Source organism: Leuresthes tenuis, unplaced genomic scaffold, assembly GCF_036924035.1.
Source record: "Leuresthes tenuis unplaced genomic scaffold, fLeuTen1.0.hap1 SCAF_4, whole genome shotgun sequence".
Lineage (NCBI taxonomy): Eukaryota > Metazoa > Chordata > Actinopteri > Atheriniformes > Atherinopsidae > Leuresthes > Leuresthes tenuis.
In genome coordinates, this window is record NW_027325358.1 from 16,951,424 (window position 1) to 16,974,288 (window position 22,865).

The 22,865-nt window shown below is 38.7% G+C and overlaps 1 protein-coding gene across 1 annotated transcript; it reads right to left on the reverse strand.

Annotated features, from left to right (window-relative positions):
- Positions 1–6,446: 6,446 nt before the first annotated feature.
- Positions 6,447–21,559, reverse strand: cpe (carboxypeptidase E). The gene is made up of 9 exons (XM_072384846.1): positions 21,168–21,559; positions 12,382–12,578; positions 12,112–12,279; positions 11,475–11,592; positions 10,917–11,099; positions 9,608–9,747; positions 8,847–8,946; positions 8,476–8,594; positions 6,447–7,575 (listed from the first exon to the last, which is right to left on the reverse strand). Exons 1-9 carry the CDS (start codon positions 21,406–21,408, stop codon positions 7,477–7,479), a joined length of 1,365 nt encoding a protein of 454 aa, XP_072240947.1. The 5' UTR covers positions 21,409–21,559; the 3' UTR covers positions 6,447–7,476.
- Positions 21,560–22,865: the final 1,306 nt, after the last annotated feature.

A 22,865-nucleotide genomic window follows, 5' to 3' on the forward strand; every position in this document is an offset into this window, starting at 1 on the left:
CCTCAAAGCATAAATTAATAGATAAGGTTACTTTAATTATGGCTGAATGTCTTGTCCAAGAACACTTCAAGGGTCTGTGGACTGAACCACAACATCCAGTGAAAGAACAACCACTCTACTCAGTCCCAAGCTGTTATATTTACAGCATCATGTTGTCTCAGTGTTGCCAAAAAAATTAACGGTTCTTCCAAGTCATTTGAAGAAAAAACTGTGAGAAGATCTTTAAAAAAGAAGAAATGAAAGCATGAACTGGGTGTGCTGCTAAATTACTCCATAACAAATTGGCAAGCAAATAACCAAACGTCATGTTGAGACCTCCAAATTAGTCGTGAGGAATCTGACTGCCAAGAGGACATATCCAGTACATGTATGAGAAGATAAGTTACTGCAGCTTAGTGAAAAAGACAGACAGCAATGCTACATAAATGGATGCTACATCAAATTTTCAGAGGCTTCGGTCTGTCTGGCCTTCAGGCTGAAGTGAAACAGTAAGCTGCAAATAAAACCACAGCATGATAAGAATGAAACTGTTTATGTTATCCAGCTTCCTCCAAAGTGAAAAGAAGTAAGCTGGTCCTGGGTATAAAACTCTCAGGCTGAACATCATCAGGTTATCTGCTCCAACTAGAGGGGATTTCAGCATTTGGGCTGATGGCTGCGTGTCAACATAAATCTATCAGGCAATTTAGTGGAGTGAGGTGCAGCTATTGGCTTTTAAATAAGCTAAATTTTGTTTTCTCAAGGTGATTTAAGAAGGCACGGGCACAAAGCATGGCTTCTTTGAACTCTTTGAGTAGCGTTGTGCTGAGTCAGCATGTCTTTCTACGCTCCTGTCACACCGAATCCTGCTAATTCTCCAGCATGGGTGAATGAATAAAGTGTGTATACAGGCATGATTTACGCATGCTGATGTTGCCTCCCACAGACAAAGAAAGTCATAGCTGCTGCATTTTTAGCACTCATACCTTTGGCAAGCAAAACATGTGCTTAGATGGAGTCAGGGATGACTTTAGCAAAACTTCTTTTAGTTTGTGTACACATTTTGAGTTTTTCAAAGGCTACAATTAGACTTTTACGTCAGTACGTTTATTTTGAATGCGAATAGCAACCACTGCAAAGTACAAAAATTCAGTACATTTCAGCCAGGGAAGTAAAAAGTCTGAATATTACTTAGTATCAGCTGAAGTTAAACGGGTCACCGTCAAAGGTCTGATTCAACTGTAGGTCAAAGAAGGGTGGCAGCTTCATTACGCATGCAGTGTTTATCTTGTTGGCCCAAAAAACACGGAAACAAACACATGAACTCTGTCTAGTTTGTGCGTGTGTTCACCAGTATGTTGATAAGCGGAAGCTGCGGAATTTCAAAACTGTCTGTGACACTAAGCAGTAACTTCACTGAAATTTATTCGCACGGTACTTGTATTAAATTGTTAATATGTTGTGTTTGTGTGAACCTTGACATTACCTAAGTGTCTGATCTATGGCTGGTATAAACATAAGATGTTTAACCTAAATGATCCTATTATTGCAATGGTTCGTTTAATTATTTAGTTGATCAGAGGGAGTGCCAAAAGCGCTGTATACAGCCATCGGTTGTAGTGTTTTTGAGCGAGTGCACTGCACTGTGTGCAAAGCTTGCCTGGCTCTTTCCTAGTTCCAGGGCCATAAATCGTTTTTATGAGCTAAGTTTCTGTCTGCTCTGTTATATTTCATATATCAAAAAACAAGATATTAACTGAAGTATGCTTATTTTTTGTTTACACTACAAAAGTGGATGGTTATGTGATAGATTCAGCTTATCTCAAAGTAAGGCCATGTGGGAGTTTTGCCACAGGTGCATATTAGATATTTTTAAGTGATCATCAGTTAAATCTTGTGGTAAAATGCTTGCTGAGAGAATCACATTCACTGTTGTCTGGGGCATATAGATTCTGTGTTGCTCAGCCACAATGTAGGGATAATATTGAATATAAACTAATAACTAAGAGCAAATTTTCTTTAGCTGTTCCATTAGGTCTCATTGCTATTGTACATCACAGCATTTTTTCTTCTTAGTTTCCCATTACTGCAGTATATTTTATCTCTCACATTGTGTCTTTGCAAAATTAAATAAGACATGTAACACCATATAACCCCAGTGTGTATTTATTATTCGAATATTAAATAGATTTATCCTCAGACATAATTTTCCAGACCTCTGTAACTGATCTACACCTCTGTTTGTGTGTAATATCATCAAACTACAAAAGTCACCAGCAGCGAGCTCCAACATATGAAGGTGTCCAGGTGGTCAGGTTACATTGGTAACACACAGGACTGTGTAGACTGTGTGGCTTAAGAAAGGAGAGCATCTTTGGCTCTGCTGCTCTGACTTTGGCTTTTTTAAAAACTTTCCAAGACAATTAGGTGAGTAATTATCCAGTATACAATTTCATGCCCAATTTCAAAGTTTGAATGAGAGTTTGAGAGCACTTTCAAGCCAATGTATCTACTCCATGTTCTCCCCTTTTTCAGTTGTTTAGATGATTACGGAGCATCCACATGCATGAGCATGTTGCAGTGGTTATGAGATGTTATTTGGAGCCACTCTTCATGAAATGAGTACAGGATTAGAGACTTAAATTATATTTACATCACTTACCGTTGGAATAAAAACAAAGACTTTATCATGCAACTGCAGTGAAACAGGTCTTCCACCTAAACACCTGAAACCTTTTAAAAGTGTCGTAATGAGGTCAAAATTTCAACATATAAATGTATTACAAATTTAACTATAAACAAATTACTTATGGAAAGTACATTTAGTTGAACAAACCTTTTATTCACTATCAATGAACACTGATAGGATATAAGCTAAACTGTTTATCATCTTAAAAGAAAAATGTTTCTGGCCTCAAAGCTTTTCCTTTTATATTTTCCTCAGTTTATCTTGCTAACTGGTGGCCTTACTTCATGCTTAAACAAAAGAAGAATAGCAATCAGAGTGCAAACAGAACGGTTTTGTGTTTGAAACAGATGTTAAAGTTCTCATTGGCAGTGCACCTTTCATGCACCTTTTCTTTCATCAGGAGAAAAGGATGATATGCACTTTTTTAGCTTCAGCGACTTCCAGTGGACTCTGTAAACCAACCTTTAATATGGACCACATGCATTTGCAATATCTGCTGAGACGTCAGTACACCGTATTAGAATTCAGTTGAGTTGTTGTCAGGTCATCAGTACACTACTGTCATCTGCAGGATCGAAGAAGTAATGACAAACATAGACTGCTGTGGCTCTGGACACTTCTCCCACCAGGCTGACAACAAGGTAATGAACAGGAATATGGTGTTACTAACCCAAAGTCAACAAAAACAAAAAGGATGATGTCAGCTACAGCTGAAACTTACAATTGCGCTTACGTATTGATTAACCTGCAGATGTTCCAAATTACTGGTTGAGCTATTTTGCCAGTAAAATGTAAAAAATTAGGAAACCCCTGTCACAGTCGCAAAGAACCAGAAAGCCATCAATTTGTTTTTTTTTTTTTGTCTTTCCAGCATCCAAAAACTTGGTAATAAGTTATTTTTAATGTGAAACAGACAGAGGCAGCTGTGGCTCAGATTGTAGAGTGATCACCTACGAATTGGAACAGTGGCGGTTCAACACCAGGACCTTAACCTGTCCAAGATGTGCTCTTCAGTATGTGAATGTGTGTATGCTCAATGAAAAAGAGCTGCTTGAATGTTTGTGTGAAAAGAGGGACAGAGAAACAGATGGTGGTAGAGTCTAGCAGAGGTTAAGAAGTGACAATAGAAGCGTGGACTCTTAACAGACGCAGTCCTAAACATTGTTTGACACTCTTGATTTAAAATTTGCAGACTGATTTTCATTCAATTAACTTTTGATGTAAACTCCCCCAGTCAGCACGTACTCGCCACGTTTCATTGACTCTCAATTGTCACAAAACCCTTGTGTGTCTTTTAAAACTGATGCAGAGTTTTTATCAGTTGATCTGTAAAATAACAACATAACATTTGATGGATGTTCACTGTCTGATCAGATTTATGTGTCTCAGCAAGCCTCCTCGGTGTACTGCTGCATCCTGAAGCCAGAGCTGCTGGATCAATGGTATTGATGAGAAGATGCTAATAGCAGATGCTAATAGGGCCGGTATGACTAATAGACCAGGTTTATATTGATCTGCAGAGTTAGCATCTAATGCTAAAACAGCTGATTCAACCACATAGTTGGACCAAAAGTGCCACTTTTACTTGGCTTGTGTGTGTGGGGGTGTGTGAGTGTGTGCTGAGAGGTATTAAGTAGCTACACAGTTATGCTTAAGAACAAAGCACACTAATACACACAATATGAAAGAAAAGAGTCAGATTTATAATTGAATAAAGATATAAAGTCACATTGATCTGTTCATGTGCATCAAATCTTTTTTTTCCAAACAGATAGTTACAGATGTTTATGACATTTTTAAAGCAATTTGCAAACTTTTCTTTTCATAAACCAAGTAAAGCATGAAACTGACTCTATTCTATTCAAAACAGAAGATAGAAATGCTTAATTTTTTCTTATTCTAAACGTAACATTTTCTTATTCCAGTTTTGCATAAAGGCTGATGTTCATATCTTCACAGAATCCTGTAGAACTGCATATTTAAAGTATTAAAACATTTAGAAAAGTTTATTTCCTTTTTATGTTCCAGACAAATAAACAAACAATCTTTAAAAGGATCTTTTTAAAATATCAATTTGCACAAAAAGCAAAACATTTTTCCGTTGTTTTATTGTTTTGCACATTTATCAAAAAATCTGTGGACTGATCCTACAACTTCGATATTTGCACATCTTTTCTATAGAAATATTATCTATTCTCTTGTATGCTCCTGTATTTTCTTGGCGATATGCTTCAGGTCATTGTCTTGTTGAAATGTAATGTATTTCCTTAGGTGTCTTTATTTTTCTGTACCCATATCCCTCTCTGTCCTGTCTGGTCTCTAATCCCCTGTTACAGATAAAAATCTAACAGAGTAATGCTGTGTTTGACTGTAAGGTGATATAAATAAAAGCTCTGTGTCTGGTTTCCTTCACACATGAATTTGACTTTTGTGGTCATAGTTTTCTATCTTTGTTTAATCATCTCAGAGGATTGAATTTATTCAGGTGCATTTTGGCAAACTCCTAAACTGTAATGTTCCTTTTTACTGGGAAATGACTTCTGAACAATATACCAAAATGGTCACAATGGTGGACTGTTGCTCTGGCAGTTCTCTAAAAAGAAAAAAAAGACTGTGTGGTTTCTCTAATAGGTCTGTCTCCACAAAGATACTTTTTTTATTATGATTTTTGGCTTTATGGTGACTTGTCTGGCCACAGCTCGGCTCTTTGACCCTATTTCTTCAGTTTGACTTTTTCTATTTGAGAATAAAAGGAGCTACTGTGGGCACTTTGAATAGTGCAGAAATGTGTCCTTCCCCAGACTTGCGCATTGACACAATCCTGCCTCGCACATATGCACCAAATTCCAAATAGAGCTCATCTGGGTGGGTTTACTGCTGCTTATGACACAGCCTTTTGCATTCTTACTCTCAACTCTGTGCGTTGTATGCAAACCAACTATGTATAGGTGCTTACAAACATACTAGCACAAGTCCTGCTCGTGATAAGGAAAGAGAAGCAGTAAGGAAAAGGAGATCATGAATACATGATTGGCACATATTGGCTTCCGTGTCTGGATGCATGCCTCATATCTATTGCGCAAGTGTTCATCTCAATGTGCCACGGTCAAACTAAGCTGAACTTGCACACATTGGTGCATTGACAATTTGTCACAGAATAATGGGTTTCAGAGCCAAGGTTGCTGCTGTCGCACACCGTCTGGAAAGGCCTTCAGCTTTCCTGTTGTGTTTAGTTTTTTCTCAACACAGTTTTGTTTTTTCTTCAACACTACTCAAGAGAGCCTTTTTTCTCAGTGTTACACCACACATCACAAATAGGAGGCGTGCAGAGGCATATAGACAAGACTCTTTAAACAGGGGTTCCAGGCAGAGGCAGATTTAGGTTCATATCCATTGAAGAATAGACTCTGTTGACTGCAGGCTATTATGTAAAATAAAATACATTAGTTGGAATTACCTTGGACATCCAGCAACTAACTGCAATTAAATAAAAGCTCAATGTCTTTTTTCCTCACATTTAATAACAAGGTATGAAGCAAGACATAACTAAATTGTGTGGTTACATACATTTCTTGCAAGTGTTTTCCAATTATTTCAAAGAAATGACTGAAGTACTTCCAGAATGTGACCAAAATTGAATGAGACCTTATCTTTAATCAAGCTAATTATTGCTCTATGAAGCCTCATTTAGAGACAATATACATTTTCAAAGCACACAAATGCTCTGTATTTCTGTCTGGAGTAACTACAGACCTAAACAAATACAAATGAGACTTCATTTTGACAACATAAAGAGGATCATTTTATTAATCAGGTCATTCTTTACATCTGTTTCTACAGATATACATTCAATAAATCCTTTGTATGGTTTTAAAGTGGGCAAACTGGATCCATACCGTCAGCTAACTTTCATGTTAGTGTTTACTATGATTTATCTTTGAAAAGAAACTCATTCAACAATTCCTTATACATTACAGGTTCCTGTGTAGTGCACATACAAAGGAAGAGCTTTGGGTGAAGAGATAGACAAGATTTGTAACTGTTAATGGCCTTTTTTTATTTTTCAGTAACAAAAAACACACATATTGCTATACCTAGATCATAAATACAGTATATATTATAACCATTCACCTTAAAATCAAAGCTGTGCTGCTGTTTAAAAAAAAATCTTAACATCGAAGAATTGAGCCTGTTTACAATAAATGTTTACAGTGATTTTACAGTGTTTTAATGTCCCTGGTTATCACAGAACCACGATGTTCTATTATCGTTGTTTATATTACAGGAAAGAAACAGAGTGAATACTTATCAGAATGTGTTGTACAGTTTTTTACATTTTAAACTTGTTGGGAATCGCGAGGGTGTGTTTTTGTGTGCACTAGCATTGTGTGTTTGTGTATCTCTACTAAAGCCTGGAGAAACAGAGACATTTAAAACAGGAAAATAAAACGAGCCATGTAATAATGTTGTAAATAGCTCCTCTACATACACAATTACTCAGTCATTCATTGGTTATATAGGTGGGTGTCATGGTTACCAATCACGTGTACAACAAAGAGCACAACACCACGGAAGTCAACACCAGTCTCACTGCCACCAAACTACCTGCAAATTCCTCCTTTGTCTTTCACTGTGTGCAGGATATTCAAACCATCTACAGGAGTTATGAGGCAGACAGAATAATCAACTGAAAGTTAAGGAAAGAGAACCGAAAAGAAACAATATATTCTCTTTAGAGAGGGCGGACACAAAGAATGAATATATTACATCAATGTGTGAACAGACAGGTCATCAGCGAGACAAATTCTTCAGAAGTTTAATGTCTCTGACATCATCCTCCACCAGTCCATCAACTCCTCCCGCTCCTCCTCCTTCCTCTCCAACAGAGACTCCAACTCAAAATCCACCTGAAGTGAAGGCAAAGAACAACATGGACACAAGTGAGGGGTAGGAAATTAATAGTGCAGCAGTCAAAATGTTCCCTTTTTACAGCTTCCACTTTATGAACGTTCCACAAAATAGTCATTTTCAGCATGAAAGCCCATTTTTGACTTTTTCAGAGTATATACTGTAAACAAGAAGTTTCTATATTCTAAACAGCACCTGAGGGTCTGTATCAATCGATAGCACTGTCTTTTGTGTTGTGATGTGGATCATTGGTTTGACATCATACCGGCTGTCTTAACCTAAGATTGGACTTTGTAATCTTGAGTATTTGGTTTCATCTCTCTCCGGAAACCAGATAATTTAAATACATATCTTTCATGCTCAAGGTTACAGAAACATCTCACACACAACCTTGGACACATCATCAGTGTTGTTTCCTGGATTAATCGGGTCTTATAACAGACACCCTCCTCCAGGCGACCCCACCGAGGCTGATCAGACCCTGGCCTGTGTCCAAGTGACAGTCTACTGCCCCCACTGCTCTACCCTCTTCAACCAGAGCCATCTGGATGCTTTTTACACCTGGTCCTCCACCTGGTCCTCCGACATTCCTCCACCAGCTCCTGGTATTTCTCCCTCTTTCTCTCTTGAGCCTCCTCCATCCTTTCCTCCCAGGGCACTGTTAGCTCTAGCAAGATCCGTTGTCTTGTGGCCTCCGAGACCAAATATACAAATATAGCTGGACACTGGATGTTCACAGACCACTGACAAGCAGATTGTTTTAATTCATAATCATGCTTTGGGTAACTGACTACACAACTTTGTTGTGTGCTCCTCAAGTCGCCTTTTTAGAATGCTAAATGAACCACACTGTGAGTGTTATATAGAGATTGGTTTCTTCACTTGCTGGTGTGTCTTACCCTGGTTGCAGGGCTGTAGGCAACAGCCACCTTCTTGATGACAGTCAGGTATCCTGGGGAAGAAGCTGCCACTTTGTAGTTTCCTGGGGCCAGAAGGCGCCAATAATCTCCATCTTTGGCTACAAAATACAGACAAAGTGGCCAGTTGATGCTCAGCTCTGGAAATAATCACACTCAAAACACTGTTTTGATTTGCTCATACTGTACAGTCACGGTTATGTACAGCACATACACACAAAGGGGTCGGTCTGAAAAAACGGTGTAGTTCCCGCTATGTCCACAAGAGAGAGACGTTGCAGTGTAATAAAATGAGCCTCATGTAGTTAAATGTGCTAGTTTTCTTTTGTCTTTTTTTTGCTGAATAGTAATACCTGTGGTGATGTCATGGCCAATACCCTCCACAGAGATGGTGGCATTGGAGACGGGATTACCCTGCAGGTCACGGACAAAGCCCTTAACACCACGGTGAACCTGCACACAACACACACAAAATACACAGATAAACAAAAAGAAACATCTTAATCAAAAACATTTTGGGCTGAATATCTTTTTAGGTTTTTGTGTGACTGGCACAGTGTTATTTGGTGGGGAACGAGATGACGTGCAAAAAATTTTAACCTTTAACTTGATCCTCAAAAATACATCCTAATTTAGATTTTAGACGAGTCATGAGCTCTTTCTAAGCAAAGACTGTTCTCACCAGACTAACTATTCAAATGTTTGAAAGAATTTTTTCTTCAGGACTTGTGATCATGCAATGTAGCAAATGTGGAGGAAGTGTGTAGTTGTCATACCACAACAAAGCTCATGGGCAGTTCTGACTTAAACACTATGAGACTGCAGTTTCTGTCCTGAAACCTAACGCCCATCAGCACAAATTTATTTTTATTTTTTTCCACTTTTTGCAATTAGTTCCTCTACTTTCAGCCAATCTAAGATCAGTAAATGTTCACTGAGTTACGACAACACTCAGAAGAGTCAGATTAGCACTTACAAACGACCAGTTTAGTCATTGAGGTTTGCAGGTTGTTGCGCAAGAGTCATTTTTTTGTGTTCTGGTCCACATTACCGTTTTATTCACTTGAGATTTTGAGTATTATGTATGGTATCCATATTACAGAATACTCCCAACCTGTTCAATGTAGTTGACGAGGGAATTGCGGTTCTGATCCCAGTAAGTTTTAAGAGTGTCCTCATTAGGGAACTTGTCACAGCTGAGCTCCAGTGTGATCTCAAAACAGTTGCTGCTGAGGTAGTTGAAATCCTGCATACCTGTTAAGAGACAGGAAACCAAAAGAGAGCAATAATGATGTTAAGCAAGAGACACAAAATAGGAATGACAGCCAAATAGATTTTGATTAATTATAAGTAAACAGTCATTTGGAATTTGAGAATTCAAATTGGCTATTTTTCACCTAAAAGTAACAGTTTATTGAGGCACATGAGTAACATATCTGCTGTGTCTATATGTCAAACAGAAAGTGACCCTCAGATCTGCTGGACAATTAGTGACTTTAAAAGATCTGCTTCAACACTCATTTTTCAACTGTAAAAAACATCTTGCATGGTACACACGCCTCTGACTCAATGTAGCAGTATATACTTACTTATTCTCTTGTTTGAATTAGTACCGCTGAACAAACCACCAGTGTGTGCCATAAAGCAGGTGCCCCTGTGTTTGTGGTCATGTTGAATATGTGTTGAACATACATACCATTCAGCGTCGGCATTATTTTTCCTCTAAAATCAGAAAGGAACATAACTGTGTAGTGTAAACCTTGTTTTCCAGCAGTGACCATGCTGCTGTCAAAATCAGAATGGTAGACAACTGATGGAAAACTTTTCAGCTTTCATGAAATCTTCAAGGATTCGCTTTCAGATTTTATTTGTGTTACATATAAACTACATGTAACAGTGCAGAGTATTCAGCGTTGCAGGTCTGCCGCAAAGTAGTTCAAAATTAATTAAATGTAATACTTACATCACTCTTAAGTAATTAAGACAGTGTATATATATATATATATATATATATATATATATATATTATTTAAATGTATTAGCAATAATGCAACCTATCATTAAAAAAGTGTATTTCCATTAGACTATGATCGATATAACAACTGTCTTGTTTTCATTATCTTTATTTCTTTTGTCCAAAGAAACCGCAAATGTTACTACAGCAGCCCAGAGGGGGGAAACCTGGCTCTGAAGTAGGCTTATTGAGGGTTTTTACATTTTTCATGGCCATCATAGCTTTTCCTGCACATTTGGAAGTGGAGTTAGATATCACTACATCCAACATTTACTTTTAAGGAACTTACCTGAAAGCCGTTCAATAATATTCAAAAAGGAACCTTTCCAAGTCTGAAAACACAGTTCCATCTTTACTTGAGAGCTCCAAAACAAACATGACCTGCTTTTGGAAACAGGTCGTTTCTTACCTCCAGGCACACTGTACCAGGCTCCACCATTAGTGATGCCGTCTTTAAAGCTGGAGTCGTCATCATGCTTGCGGCAGGGTTGTCGGTGGGGGTCGGACATTACAGGGTTGTACATAGAGTAAGCTTTAGCCAGAGACTTGAACATCACATCATCTGGACTGGCACTGTACTCATGGGTGGATCCTTAGAGGAGGCGAGGATCGGACAGAGAACAAACAAGTGCAAAATGTTTAGACAGAAGCTGTAATAAAAATGTTAGCAGAAAACCTGCATCTGCTTCGCATTAAACACGTGTCTGGTCAATGCATTTTGTTTGCTTAGTAATAAAAGCGCAGGAGGCCGTCGTGAGAAACATTTTCCATGTGGTTTGAATGTCATTTACAACATTCAGGAGAAAAACAGAATATCAAATGTTTGTTATTTCAGTTGCAGCTCAAACTTTTGTCTTGAAATCCACAAAATGTCCTCATATAAAAGAAGGGAAGAGTTTTTATGCAATTTAATGACTCAAACAAAAGTCAAGTCATGTACAGGAATCATGTTTGTATGTGTATGTACCAGTTCGAGTCTCATCATACGGATAGTTGGCCACAACATCTCCTCCATGCAGGTTAGCTGAAAGGACGAAAGGGATATCCATGACCCAGTGGATCACTGCCTTGGTCTCTGGAGCCAGCTGTAAAGGCAAAATGTTTATCAAATCACAATTACTGATGCAAAAAAAAAAAACATATTGTGGCTTCAGTCAAACCAAAGAGGCCTTGTTTTATCTGAAATATTCTTATTTCCAACTAAAACAATCAAGATAATCTATAAGAACATCAAGGGGGAGCTGCATATTTTGAACATAATTCTCTGGATGTCCATCACTACCAACAGCCACTCATTCAATTGCTTTTGTATTATTGCTGAAATGTAAATGGTTACAGGTTTAAGCCTACATATATCCATAGCCTACTTTTAACATACTATGAGAAACAAATGTTAACTATCAACACTTAAAAATGGCTCTTCGTAAACCTTATTTACTCCTGTCTGAATAACAGTAAAGGAAATTATTCAAGAAAATGTATATTCATGACACATTCCAGAGGAATGAACTAACTTGGGGCTGAGTTGCACCGAGAGGGCAGAAAATTAATTCAATTTGGTTTAACAACAGCCGTATCCTCTAATCACTGAGACTGTTCGATACCTTTGAGTTTTCATCTACGGCCTTCTTCATATTCTGCAGCAGGTGGTTGTTGGCTCCACCCTCCCGCTCGTTGATGTAAATGATGCGGTCGAGATCCGGAAAGTTACGGTTCAGATCCACCCCCTGCGCATTGCTGCGACCCACAAACCAATCCTTGATCTCTCCAGGCTGAGCAGGAGACAATAATAGACGCTTAGACGGGGACACGGGAATAAAGGACGGACATTTACAAGACAAGCAGAGAGATTTTGTCACATTGTGTGCGATCACCTGCAAGGCAGCCTTCTCAAAACCATCTGGGTTCATGGAGGGCATGATGTGGATGCGGGTGTTGTGGATGAGCTCAATGATGGTGTCGTTGCCCTGCTGGTACTGGTTACAAAGGTACTGAGCCAAGTAGATGAGCAGCTCTCTGCCCACAGCCTCATTGCCGTGCATGTTGCCGATGTACTTAAATTCAGGCTCACCTGTGGTAAAACAAAAAGCAGCTGTTACAGTGTCACGGGCAGACATACGGTCTTACGTGTTCAAGCTTATTCTGAAAAATCTATTCAGATCTCCCAGAGAAACGCAACACTGAACTGGAGAGAGGCAGAAAATTCTCTTCAACATCTTTTTTTCTTTTAAATGCACAAATCTGACGACAACATCCCACAGCATAATCATGTTTGTAAAAAGGGAAAGAAAAAAAAGATTATTCTCAGTAGTCGTGGAAATAATTCTCTTTACAAATCTCTAATAAAGCATTCCTATTTGTGATGGGGTTAACTGGACACACAGACACACACACTTAGAACAGGATGTACACAATGCAATAGTGACGAACACACTGACTCATCAGCTGAAAGGTTAAACAGAACTGAACTTTGCAGCCCAGAGATCCATTTTGACAGAAATGACTGAGACAAAGCGGATTAGGGAGAGACATTGTCACTTATTGTTCAGCTTGGTTCAGAGCAGCCTGCTGGTGACAGGTCTGAAATTCTATTCCCTGAAGATTTAACTACAGGACATGACGTTAGAAGATCAACCAACTCACTGCATACAAAATGCATGATGTGTGGAGCACACGTATTCATGCTGTCAAAAGAAACAGAAATGTAGCGGTACAGAGGCAAACATTCATGATTTTAACATTTCACATGATGAAAACATCTGCACTAAGTAGAAATAAATTATGCAGATTCATGTGATAATCATCATGTTTTAAATAGTTCCAAGTATGTGTCTTTTCGGAACATTTTGAAATATGACCTGCTTTCAATGTCAAAATGTGATAAAAAAAATTTATAAATGGATTTTGGTAGCATCCCATAACGTGCTGCAGAAGTAAACATTTAATTTCAGAAACTTACTCTGGTTTTGAGATGCCCGTTTGGTGTCACTGTGGCATGCAAACAGCTTATCAAGCTTATCGGAGGTTCTCTGATGTTAAAGATGGCAATGGATAATATGGTGAGACACAACTTTGCACACATGATCAGCAAGTGTGTGTGCAAGAATATCAATGAACAGATATTTGAGTCAATCTACAGTTATAGCTTGTATGTACCATTTAACCAGAGCACTATCTTTGTCTCTGCATGTTTATACAGGAGCAGAGTCCAGTTATTAAACAAAGTATATCTAACAATGCTGATGACTGTGTGAGGAAGTCATTCTACCCCTTCATACTTCCTCTGTGAACTGAATTCACTGCATAGATGTTGTCTTGATGTTACATGAATAATAACTTGATGATGATGCTGCAGTTACAAAATTAAGATTTTATTAGTTCAGAGTGAAATGCTCTAAGTGACCACAAGCTGACATGTAGTCTTAAGCACAAAATATAAGATATAAGCTATAAGATATAAGCTATAAGATATAAGCTATAAGATATAAGATATAAGATATAAGATATAAGATATAAGCATAAGAGCAGCTTAATTGGAAATTTGGCCGCATTAATATACATACATGCAAAGTGATTTAATCCACAACCTTGTGCTCTGGGTATGTTTGTTTGGTTTTGAGAAGCTCGATTTCATATCATTTAATCTGGACTAACATGTTTACGTGTATTAAAAGTTAAATTTTGGTCGGGCTAACACACTTCTTGGCACAATCTAGTTTCATTACTGTATCATTCATAACACAGGTGTAACAAGTATTTACGATACTACCCATGTCTTTTCATTGATATTACTGAAATTATTGCTCCATGTTTCCTTTAAAATGTAGCTGCTGTCTTCAACATTTATTGGAAGCGTGTTTTGCTGTTGTTATGACAGAGCAGATGAGATATGAAACAGAGAAAAAAACATCCTTACAATTAAGAACATAAGAATAAATGGATTTTTTTCTTATGGATTTAAACATATACTATACTTCAGTCATTAAAAACTCTAAAAGGGTCCATCATCTGTTTTACATTAGAATTAGCCTTTCACTCATTACTCTAAGTCTCTTCATCTCTATACTATACAAACAAATCTCGCGTTTGAGACAGAGACAAATTCTTCTTTGGACCCATTTAGATCCTTCTACAATACAAAATGGCAGCATGACAGAAAGCATGACAGTATGAGCTACAGCATGCTGTGCAGACTCTTTTGATTAACTGCAAACTGAAGACTAATGGTTCTATGTTGTTGTTGGAGAACAAAGGAGATTCTTTGAGTGTTGATGACAAAATCACTCTTTTGTGCAGTTCAGTTATGAGTTATGAAACATAGCTCAACGATGGCAGATGGTGAGGAGAGTGTGTGTAGGTTTGTGTGTGCTGTTGAAGCTGTGGGGTTCCTGCTTTTGTCGACTGCCTTTGTGTGTGTTTTTATTGCAGCTCGGAGTTGGCTGTTTCCAGGCCTTATTTTTCACCTCATTAGTATCAATCTAGCAACTGGAATATTGTATAACGGTAATGCTTTTAAAATGTATTTGTACATGTGTGTCAGGATTTTCATCTTTGGCAATTCATTTCAGCTAATTTCTTGGAATGTTTGATGTGATGGCAAAGTAACGCCCGCGGCTTTTTGAGTGAGTAGCTCACGCACACACACACAACGCTCAGCACACATCTGGTAGTCAAGTTATTTTTAAATGCTCAAATCTGGTTCCTCCGCTCTCTGAGTTGCAACTAATGATTTCAAGACTACAAATAACTCTTTCCCTCCTGAGATTGGTGAATGGATTTTACAGACTGACAAGCACCCACACTCACACACATACTTTGAAGTTGTATTCTGCCTAAATGAGTTACTATGATTCAAGCTATTAAACACATGTTCCATATCTGGAGACCTTCTCTTTCTCCTATGAGAACATGTTTTTGAGTTGTTGATACCTGTGTTAGCGTGTGACAGATCACAGAGCTGTGCATGTTTTCTACATGTAGAACACACACAGAAACCCCTAAGGGGCCAACTCATGTAGCTAGTTTTGCTTTAAAATGTGTGTTTTGGGTAATGTGTGAGGTCAGGTCAAGAAAGAAAAGAGGTTCTGATAATCTACTGCTTAAATTCTGCATAAACAACAGTGGGTAATGGTGCCATTCATATTCATACTATTAATTATTTTTGCTGACTCACTCTTTCATAACAGCCCTTTTTGTTCTTTTTACAAGCACACAAACACCTCTCCCTCACATTTCAATTTATTGCTTTACTCTCAAACATTCAGTGCAAAACTAAGCTTTCATCTTGTCACAAAAGAAGATGATAATAGCCAAAGCCGAAGAGCCCATGAGAATTGTTCATATTAAAACTACAATTATTTTTAAACAGCTCGGTTTTGAAATCTAGAAGACGACAAAGTAGACATCCTTCACCAGTTAGACTCCAGTACGGAGCACACAAAGGCAAAGAACCTTTAATTATGCAGTGTTTTCACCATCATCAAAATTGATAAATACTGATCGACAAACTCTACATAAAGCTGTCTTATATTTTACCTATTTGTTTACTTACGTATTTATTTATTTTACAGATACAGGCTTTACCCAAACGTCATTTTCATTTTCCTTCAATCTACTTTTTTTTTTTTAATTCAACTATCAACCTTCCAGTCACATTTTATCAAACACTCCAAAATGCAATCCGTTTTCACTGATATACACATAAAAACACACGCAACTAACAAACTTTTGAATTACAAAGGATTCAAGTTTTCTGTAGGACTTATTAATGAGGAACATTTCACAAGTGTGCAATACTGAAATATTAGTATCTCAGCAACTCCCTTTAACTCCTCTTGATTTCTGCTTTCAAAGTGTGAATATAACACGGATAACGTGGGTGCTGCAAGGAAAACAAAACCTTCCACATTTGTCCAAAATTCGAAGGTTGTCGGACAGGTGATCAATACAGTTTCCTTGGTGACCACGTAATAACCCCGCAAAAACGTCATTTGTTAAGCAGTACATTAGAGTGCTCTCAGTTGCCGTGGCAACCCTGACAGGTGCAGGTGCTTAGGGAGACAAATCAACTGGAATATTGAGTAAACACACTCTCAATCTAGGTCTGTCTGCTTGTCTCGTTCGAGTAAACCCACTATCGCACTCATTTACAGGCAGTTGGTTAGCTCTCAATGACTGCCAGCTCTGACATCTCCAATCACAGGCTCACAGGAGTAAACAGCACCGATGTGTTGCTCTTTTGGATCATATATCATCTATGTGTTTTTGAGCCTAAGTCTCAAAAAAGGTAACTAGCTTTCCACTGCTGCATAAGTGTCTGTGAGTCAAAGACATTCAAGTTTCTTGTAGTGCAAAGTTGGAAGGTTGTTGGTGGCTTAAATCTGAAGACTTTTGCCTTGGTGACAAAGGTACAAGTTCCATCTGGTGCCATTATGTGTTAAGACTGAATTCTATTGTCGGTACTCAATTAGTTTCCTTTTCAGCAGCTGCATGCCACCCTTATGTTTCATGTTCTTTGTAGACTTAGAGTCGTTTTTCATTTGTGCAGAATTGCATGAAGATTTAAAAAAACAAAAACTTTTCTAGCTTTCTGAAGAGAGTAGAGGAATAGAAGATGTTTAAACACATCAGAAGAAAAAGTACTCAGAAGTCTACAGGCAGAAGGGGGATGTGTGGCGTTTGATGTATTATAGATGATCTCCAGCTGATGCCCTGCTCTTTCTCTTGTCGTCTTTCCATTTCTGTTCTTTCTTCAATCCCTCTGTGTCTGTTGCCCACCCTTCTTTTTCTCCCTCATCACAATTGCACTCATGTGACATTTGCCGTTTTTTCAATCATCATTCCTTCTGTTTTTATCTCTCTTTTCCATAAAGTCCTCCTCCATCTCAACAGGAAGAGGCTCCTAGTCCTAGAAGGGAAAAAGTCCAGTTTTATGAGCTTATACTCCTTTCTCTTCCACATTAATGCCTTCTTATACGAACCTGTTCTATTCAAAAGCCACTTCATAGTCCGTATATGATATGTCACATGATATGACATATTCAGCAGCGTGTCTCACTGCTCTACACTCTAACTCGGTGTGTGTATGCATACTCACTGGGGAGTTCATTCTTCTGCTGATAAAACGGTTTGCTGAGGAGTCATATGACAGTCTCTATAACATGAGACAGTCTACATAATATTAGATGGAAAATTGCCTCACACTGACATTTTTTTTTATCACCATAGCCTATTATGAGATGGGGTTTCTCCTAAAATCAGACGTTTTGTAAATGGTTCCAGACATGAGAGTCAAAAGAGTTTGGCCTCATTTTCTCTGAAAATAGACCCCTCTTTTGTTTTATGTCAAATACAAGCCAGTTTTAAGAAGTAAATACCATCTTTAATTAAAAAGTATGGCACTCAGACCCTTTACTTGAAAAAGAAACATAGTTATTTAAATTGTTAATTGTTGCATTACCAAAACTGTTACATTAAGTGTTCTTAAAGTCCTGTTAGAATTCATAACATGTTCTGTATGAGTAAATAGTAAATAATAGATTTCATTCAAATAAATGAAGGCACAACCCAGAATGAGGCAACTGTGGTGATTGAGCCCATAGCCCACTGATTAAACTGCTGCAAAGTTTAAAGATTTGCAGTATTGTGAACTGAGTGGCAACATTCCTGAAAACCAATGTATTAAGTTAGTTTCAGTGAAAGTTTCCAACAGCTGGAGTGAGACGTGTTCATTTCAGGTAGAAAGCCGTGGAGCAGTCACAGTGAGCTGTTGAAAGCCTACAGGTGAAAGTCAAAAATGCTGAATTAATGCTCAACTTCATTAAAAAAACAACAACAACATCAGTCTGTGGTTTTAAACCACCTCTGTTGCCTGAAATTTAAAATTTAAAATTTTCAGAATTGACATTTTTAGTAGTAGTATAGATTATAGTAAGGCAGATGCTCCAGAATATGAAGCCTACAAAACAAATGGTGCAAAAGCTGAAGATTGTTTATCTGGAAATCAATCCGCATGTGTCCCCTTTCTGTTGCATAGTTAGAAGACACACCAGTGATCAGTTTTCAAACTGACTTTATTAGCCAGTTGCTACAGAAGTTCACACCAAGTAAACAGGAACAAAGAAATCTAATTGGAGTAACATTTCTTCCCACCTGGCAAATATTAGTCTAATACTCACAAGAAGCCAAAAAGGCTACAGACCAGTCAGTTTGGTCTCCAGAAACTCCTAAAGGGAAACTGTCTTTCTTAGCTGCTTGTAGGAGTCACTCCTTTGTGGGCTACCTCAGCTCTTTAAAGCACAAAACGAGTACATGAAAACATGTTTCCCAGCTCTGTATTTACTTAATGTAACATGGGTTAGGGCGGCTAACCAGAAACTTGGGATTCACTCCTGGCAGTAGAAACCGGAGATTTTTCCCCAAAAAAGAGAATGTAAGCTAGAAACAATGTGCTGGAAAACCAAACTCCTGATCAAACACAAGACAATAATTACATGCTAATTTGGGTTTTTGGGGTTTGTCGGTTCTCTCAACAGTTTACCAGTACATAATGAGTAACTATCTACACCGTCAGTCTAGGCTTCTCATATGTTCCGACCTATATGCAGTTCCTGAATATAAATATGTAACCAGTGTTTACACTCTTGACTCCATACAGTTCCTGTGCTGCAGTCTATGACAGATGGCTGTTTACTGACAGATGCATCAGCTCAGGACTATCGTCAGCCAGCCAACCACGGGCAGCCAATAAGCTCAGGGCACTAAGCTGATCTGTTACCCTGGCAACCGCTATTTCAGCTCCACCTTTGATTGAAGCAGAGTCATAAAAAATATCAGAGGAACATCCTAAAAAGAGATTAAGAATTGGAGGCTTTAGTCTTCAAATCAAATACACACAATCATAGTTATTTTCTCTCCTTCATTTAATAAGTCTCTGGAACTCTTCACCGTCTCTCCTTCCCAGTTTCATCCCACCCTCTTTTGACATGAATGTTTTGCTCAGCAGAAGCCGGGGGTGGGGGGGTGGGGGGGTGGGGGGGGGGGATGGGAAACTCATCTGGTAGTAATAAGGGTTCCACATCGCTACTGTGACTCATGCCAGCGCACGCCCACCAGACTATTACAGGCTTATTTAGTATGTGCGGTCATTAGTCTGTGTGACTATGTGAGCTGAGTTGCACATGAAACCTGCGGTGTACCCTTTAGACCACACAAACACACCCAGAGAAGGAAACACACCTATATGCAACAATTTTCTGTGACGTATATATATATAAATATATATATATATATATATATATATATATATACACACACAAAATTCACAGTCTACTGTCTTACACAGTCATTGCACAGTCCTTTATTTTGGCTCCTGTGTTGGGATTACTGAGAAGATATTATTAATCGCTTCCTGCTGTTTGTCACAGTTAAAGCTCCTGTTGGAGAGTCAGACAGGAATAACTGAACAACTCCCAAACAGTCATTAAAGGATGAAAGAAGTGCAGGCTAATCCATTCAAGTTGCATTTTTGATCTATTAGTACCAAACATGCTTCTTAATTTGTTTTCAGGCTTACAGCTGAAGTGTTGTTGGGTCAGGTCTCTGATTAAGGTGTTGAAATAGTCAAAGGTGCACATTTGTTTTGGTTTATTGTTGGAAAATGTTTCTAATATCATACCAAAATGTCATAATGGAGTATTTCTGCAATTCATTGAGCCCTATCCAAATCTATTCAAACTCTAACATTAAAAAACGGACATCCCTCAGAGGTAGAAAGTTGAAGCGTAGCTTGATAAAGTTCCAGCCTTTCAGTCAGAAATAAAATTCTGTAAGGAAGAAGTGGAACGTCCCAGGACAAGATCAGTTTTAAATACTATCTGGAGCCATTTCGTTTAAATCCATGTTTGACAGTGTTCTGAAACAGCTGTTACAATCATATGATAAACAACTTACAGCTGTGTTCCTCAGTTGGACAATGAAGGCACCATGTCAGAGAAATCACTCATGGTTTTGTTGTTGTAGCTCCTGTCCCTGGTGTGTCATAAGAGTGTCAAATCTTGTGGTTTCCTTCAGCCAGAATAAAATGTTACAGAGAAGATGATAAAATTTGGGCATGCAGCTTCCAAACAAAACCATTACTGCGCAAAACTACCGTTACTTTTTGATTTGTTTAACATTCAGTTCATGTCTACTTTCTTGTTCAGGCCTAATCATTTCAAGATACACTTGCTTTTAACTGGTGAGGAACATACACAGCTTATGAAGCCGTGGCGTGATCCAATGCTTTTGGAGATGTTTTCACGACTCAGGACAAGCATGAAGAGATCCTTATCAGCGATCAAAATGGCGGCTTTGTGTTGCAGATACCCCAATCTATCATCTAGAGTCCTGTGAGGTGGTGATGCAGCAGGCCCTGCGCCTGCACAGCACTAAACACCTGCGCTCTACCTTCACTGTTCTCCCGGGGGTGGGGGTGGGGGGTGGTCATCCATACAAGTCATTTCTACACGACACAAAAATGAGCATCATCAAGCTGCTATGCGCAAAAGTGTGCTATGCGCTTGTGTCATCCCAGTGGTTCTTACAAGTGGAGCGGGAACAATGGGATGAGGAGTACAATCACCGCTTTATAAAGCAGACTTTATGTATGCGTAAAACTGACCAGCCTCGTGCGTCCCGGGGTTGTCAGACATCTCAAGCACCAGCAGCTCGCGGCCCTCGAAGCTCTCTCCAATGGTGTAGATGCGGGTGATGGTCGGGCACTGCAGCCACACCGACACCAGCGCTTTGCGCAGCTCCTCATAGCGATGATACTCGAAGGAGATCTCGCTGTCGTTACCGGCTGAGCTGGCCAGGGCGACCACCGCTGCCCCGCATAAAACTACCGAAAGAAACGATTTCATTTTGACGCGTCCTCGTTTCACTAAGCCCTGTCTGCCTGCGGCTTGGTTCCAAGCCTTATCTCTGTGCTGCAGCCTCGCTCTGGGATATAAATATCTCTCTCTGCCTCCCTCACTCCTTCCCTCAGTGTGTGATGCGCTACTGTACCTGAGCAGAGCGCAGACTCTGAAACTCCGGCGTAAAGTCAAATAGAAGATTCGTCTATCCGGACACAACTTTCTAAATAAAAGCTTTAAAAACAATAGGTCGCCCGTAAGAACTACCGTGGAAAGGTGTTTTAAAAAAGCTTATTTCATATGTGAGAAATGATCAACCCGTATAAGACAAGGACAGAAATAGGATAAGTAGAAGGATAGAAAAAGATCGAGTAAATATGAGAGAGAGACAGTCATTCAAAAGGTAATCAACACAAAATGAGTCCTTTGTAAATATCAGACAGCCATACACGGGACTGAAAGCCCAAATAAAAAAGAAGTATTAAGGCTGTTAAAGACATGGAGCCGGACTGATCTTTCATAGGTAACAGGAGAATGTATGGGTTGCGGTGACGTTTATAACTTGAAGCATACTGTTGGTTTGACAGAGCAAGTTCGAATATTGTTTCTTAGAAAGAGAAACCCAAAATAAAGAAACGTTAAAAATCCCTTTTGGCCAAAATATAATGTCACTAAAGGAACTCGAATTCAAGGGTGATGCTGAAAGTGTGATTTACATTACATTCATTGTTTCATTAATTGATATAATATTATGTCAGCGTTCTCCATATACGTCTAGGAACCTTCCTCATTTCCTGTTTGGTGCCTACGACTTCTGGCTGACTTGACACAGCTGTGTGTGCTGGATGAAACTCTAGGGGAGTGTCCACAGTGCAGCAGATGTATTCTCATAATGCATCCCGCGTCTCTATCAGCCCACACTATCATGACATACTTACCATGAGGCTCATGAACTGTAGTAATGCTATTCTCCACAAAAAAATATGTCCATTTGTTTACAGAAAATACCTTTAATCCAGTTGCACACATTATGATCCGGTTCAACAGACATCCATCAAATAAAACTGATGTAAAACTAAACTTCTGCTTATAGTTTTTCACACATTTTATTTCTACTATGACAAATACATAGATACAAAGCAGTATTCCTTTACTTGTTCAGACTAAAACAGCATTTGATTAATGTTATAACCAGTTTGTTCACCCAGAAGGGCCATGCGCCAATTCCTTTTTCATCCTAAGTTTGCATCAAACATGCTTAACTCATTTCAGAGGTCAGCACTAGTCTAGGCAATTTCCACTTGAGTGCAGCTTCAGCTGCAGGAAGTAAAGATATTTCGATTCAGATCGACTCAAGAGGAAGTGCTAAAGTGCTGAAGCATTCAGAGGTAAACAGGAGCATTTCACAACAAAGTAATATGGTACTTTTTTTTTTCATTTCATGAGAAGCAAAGCAAAAAATA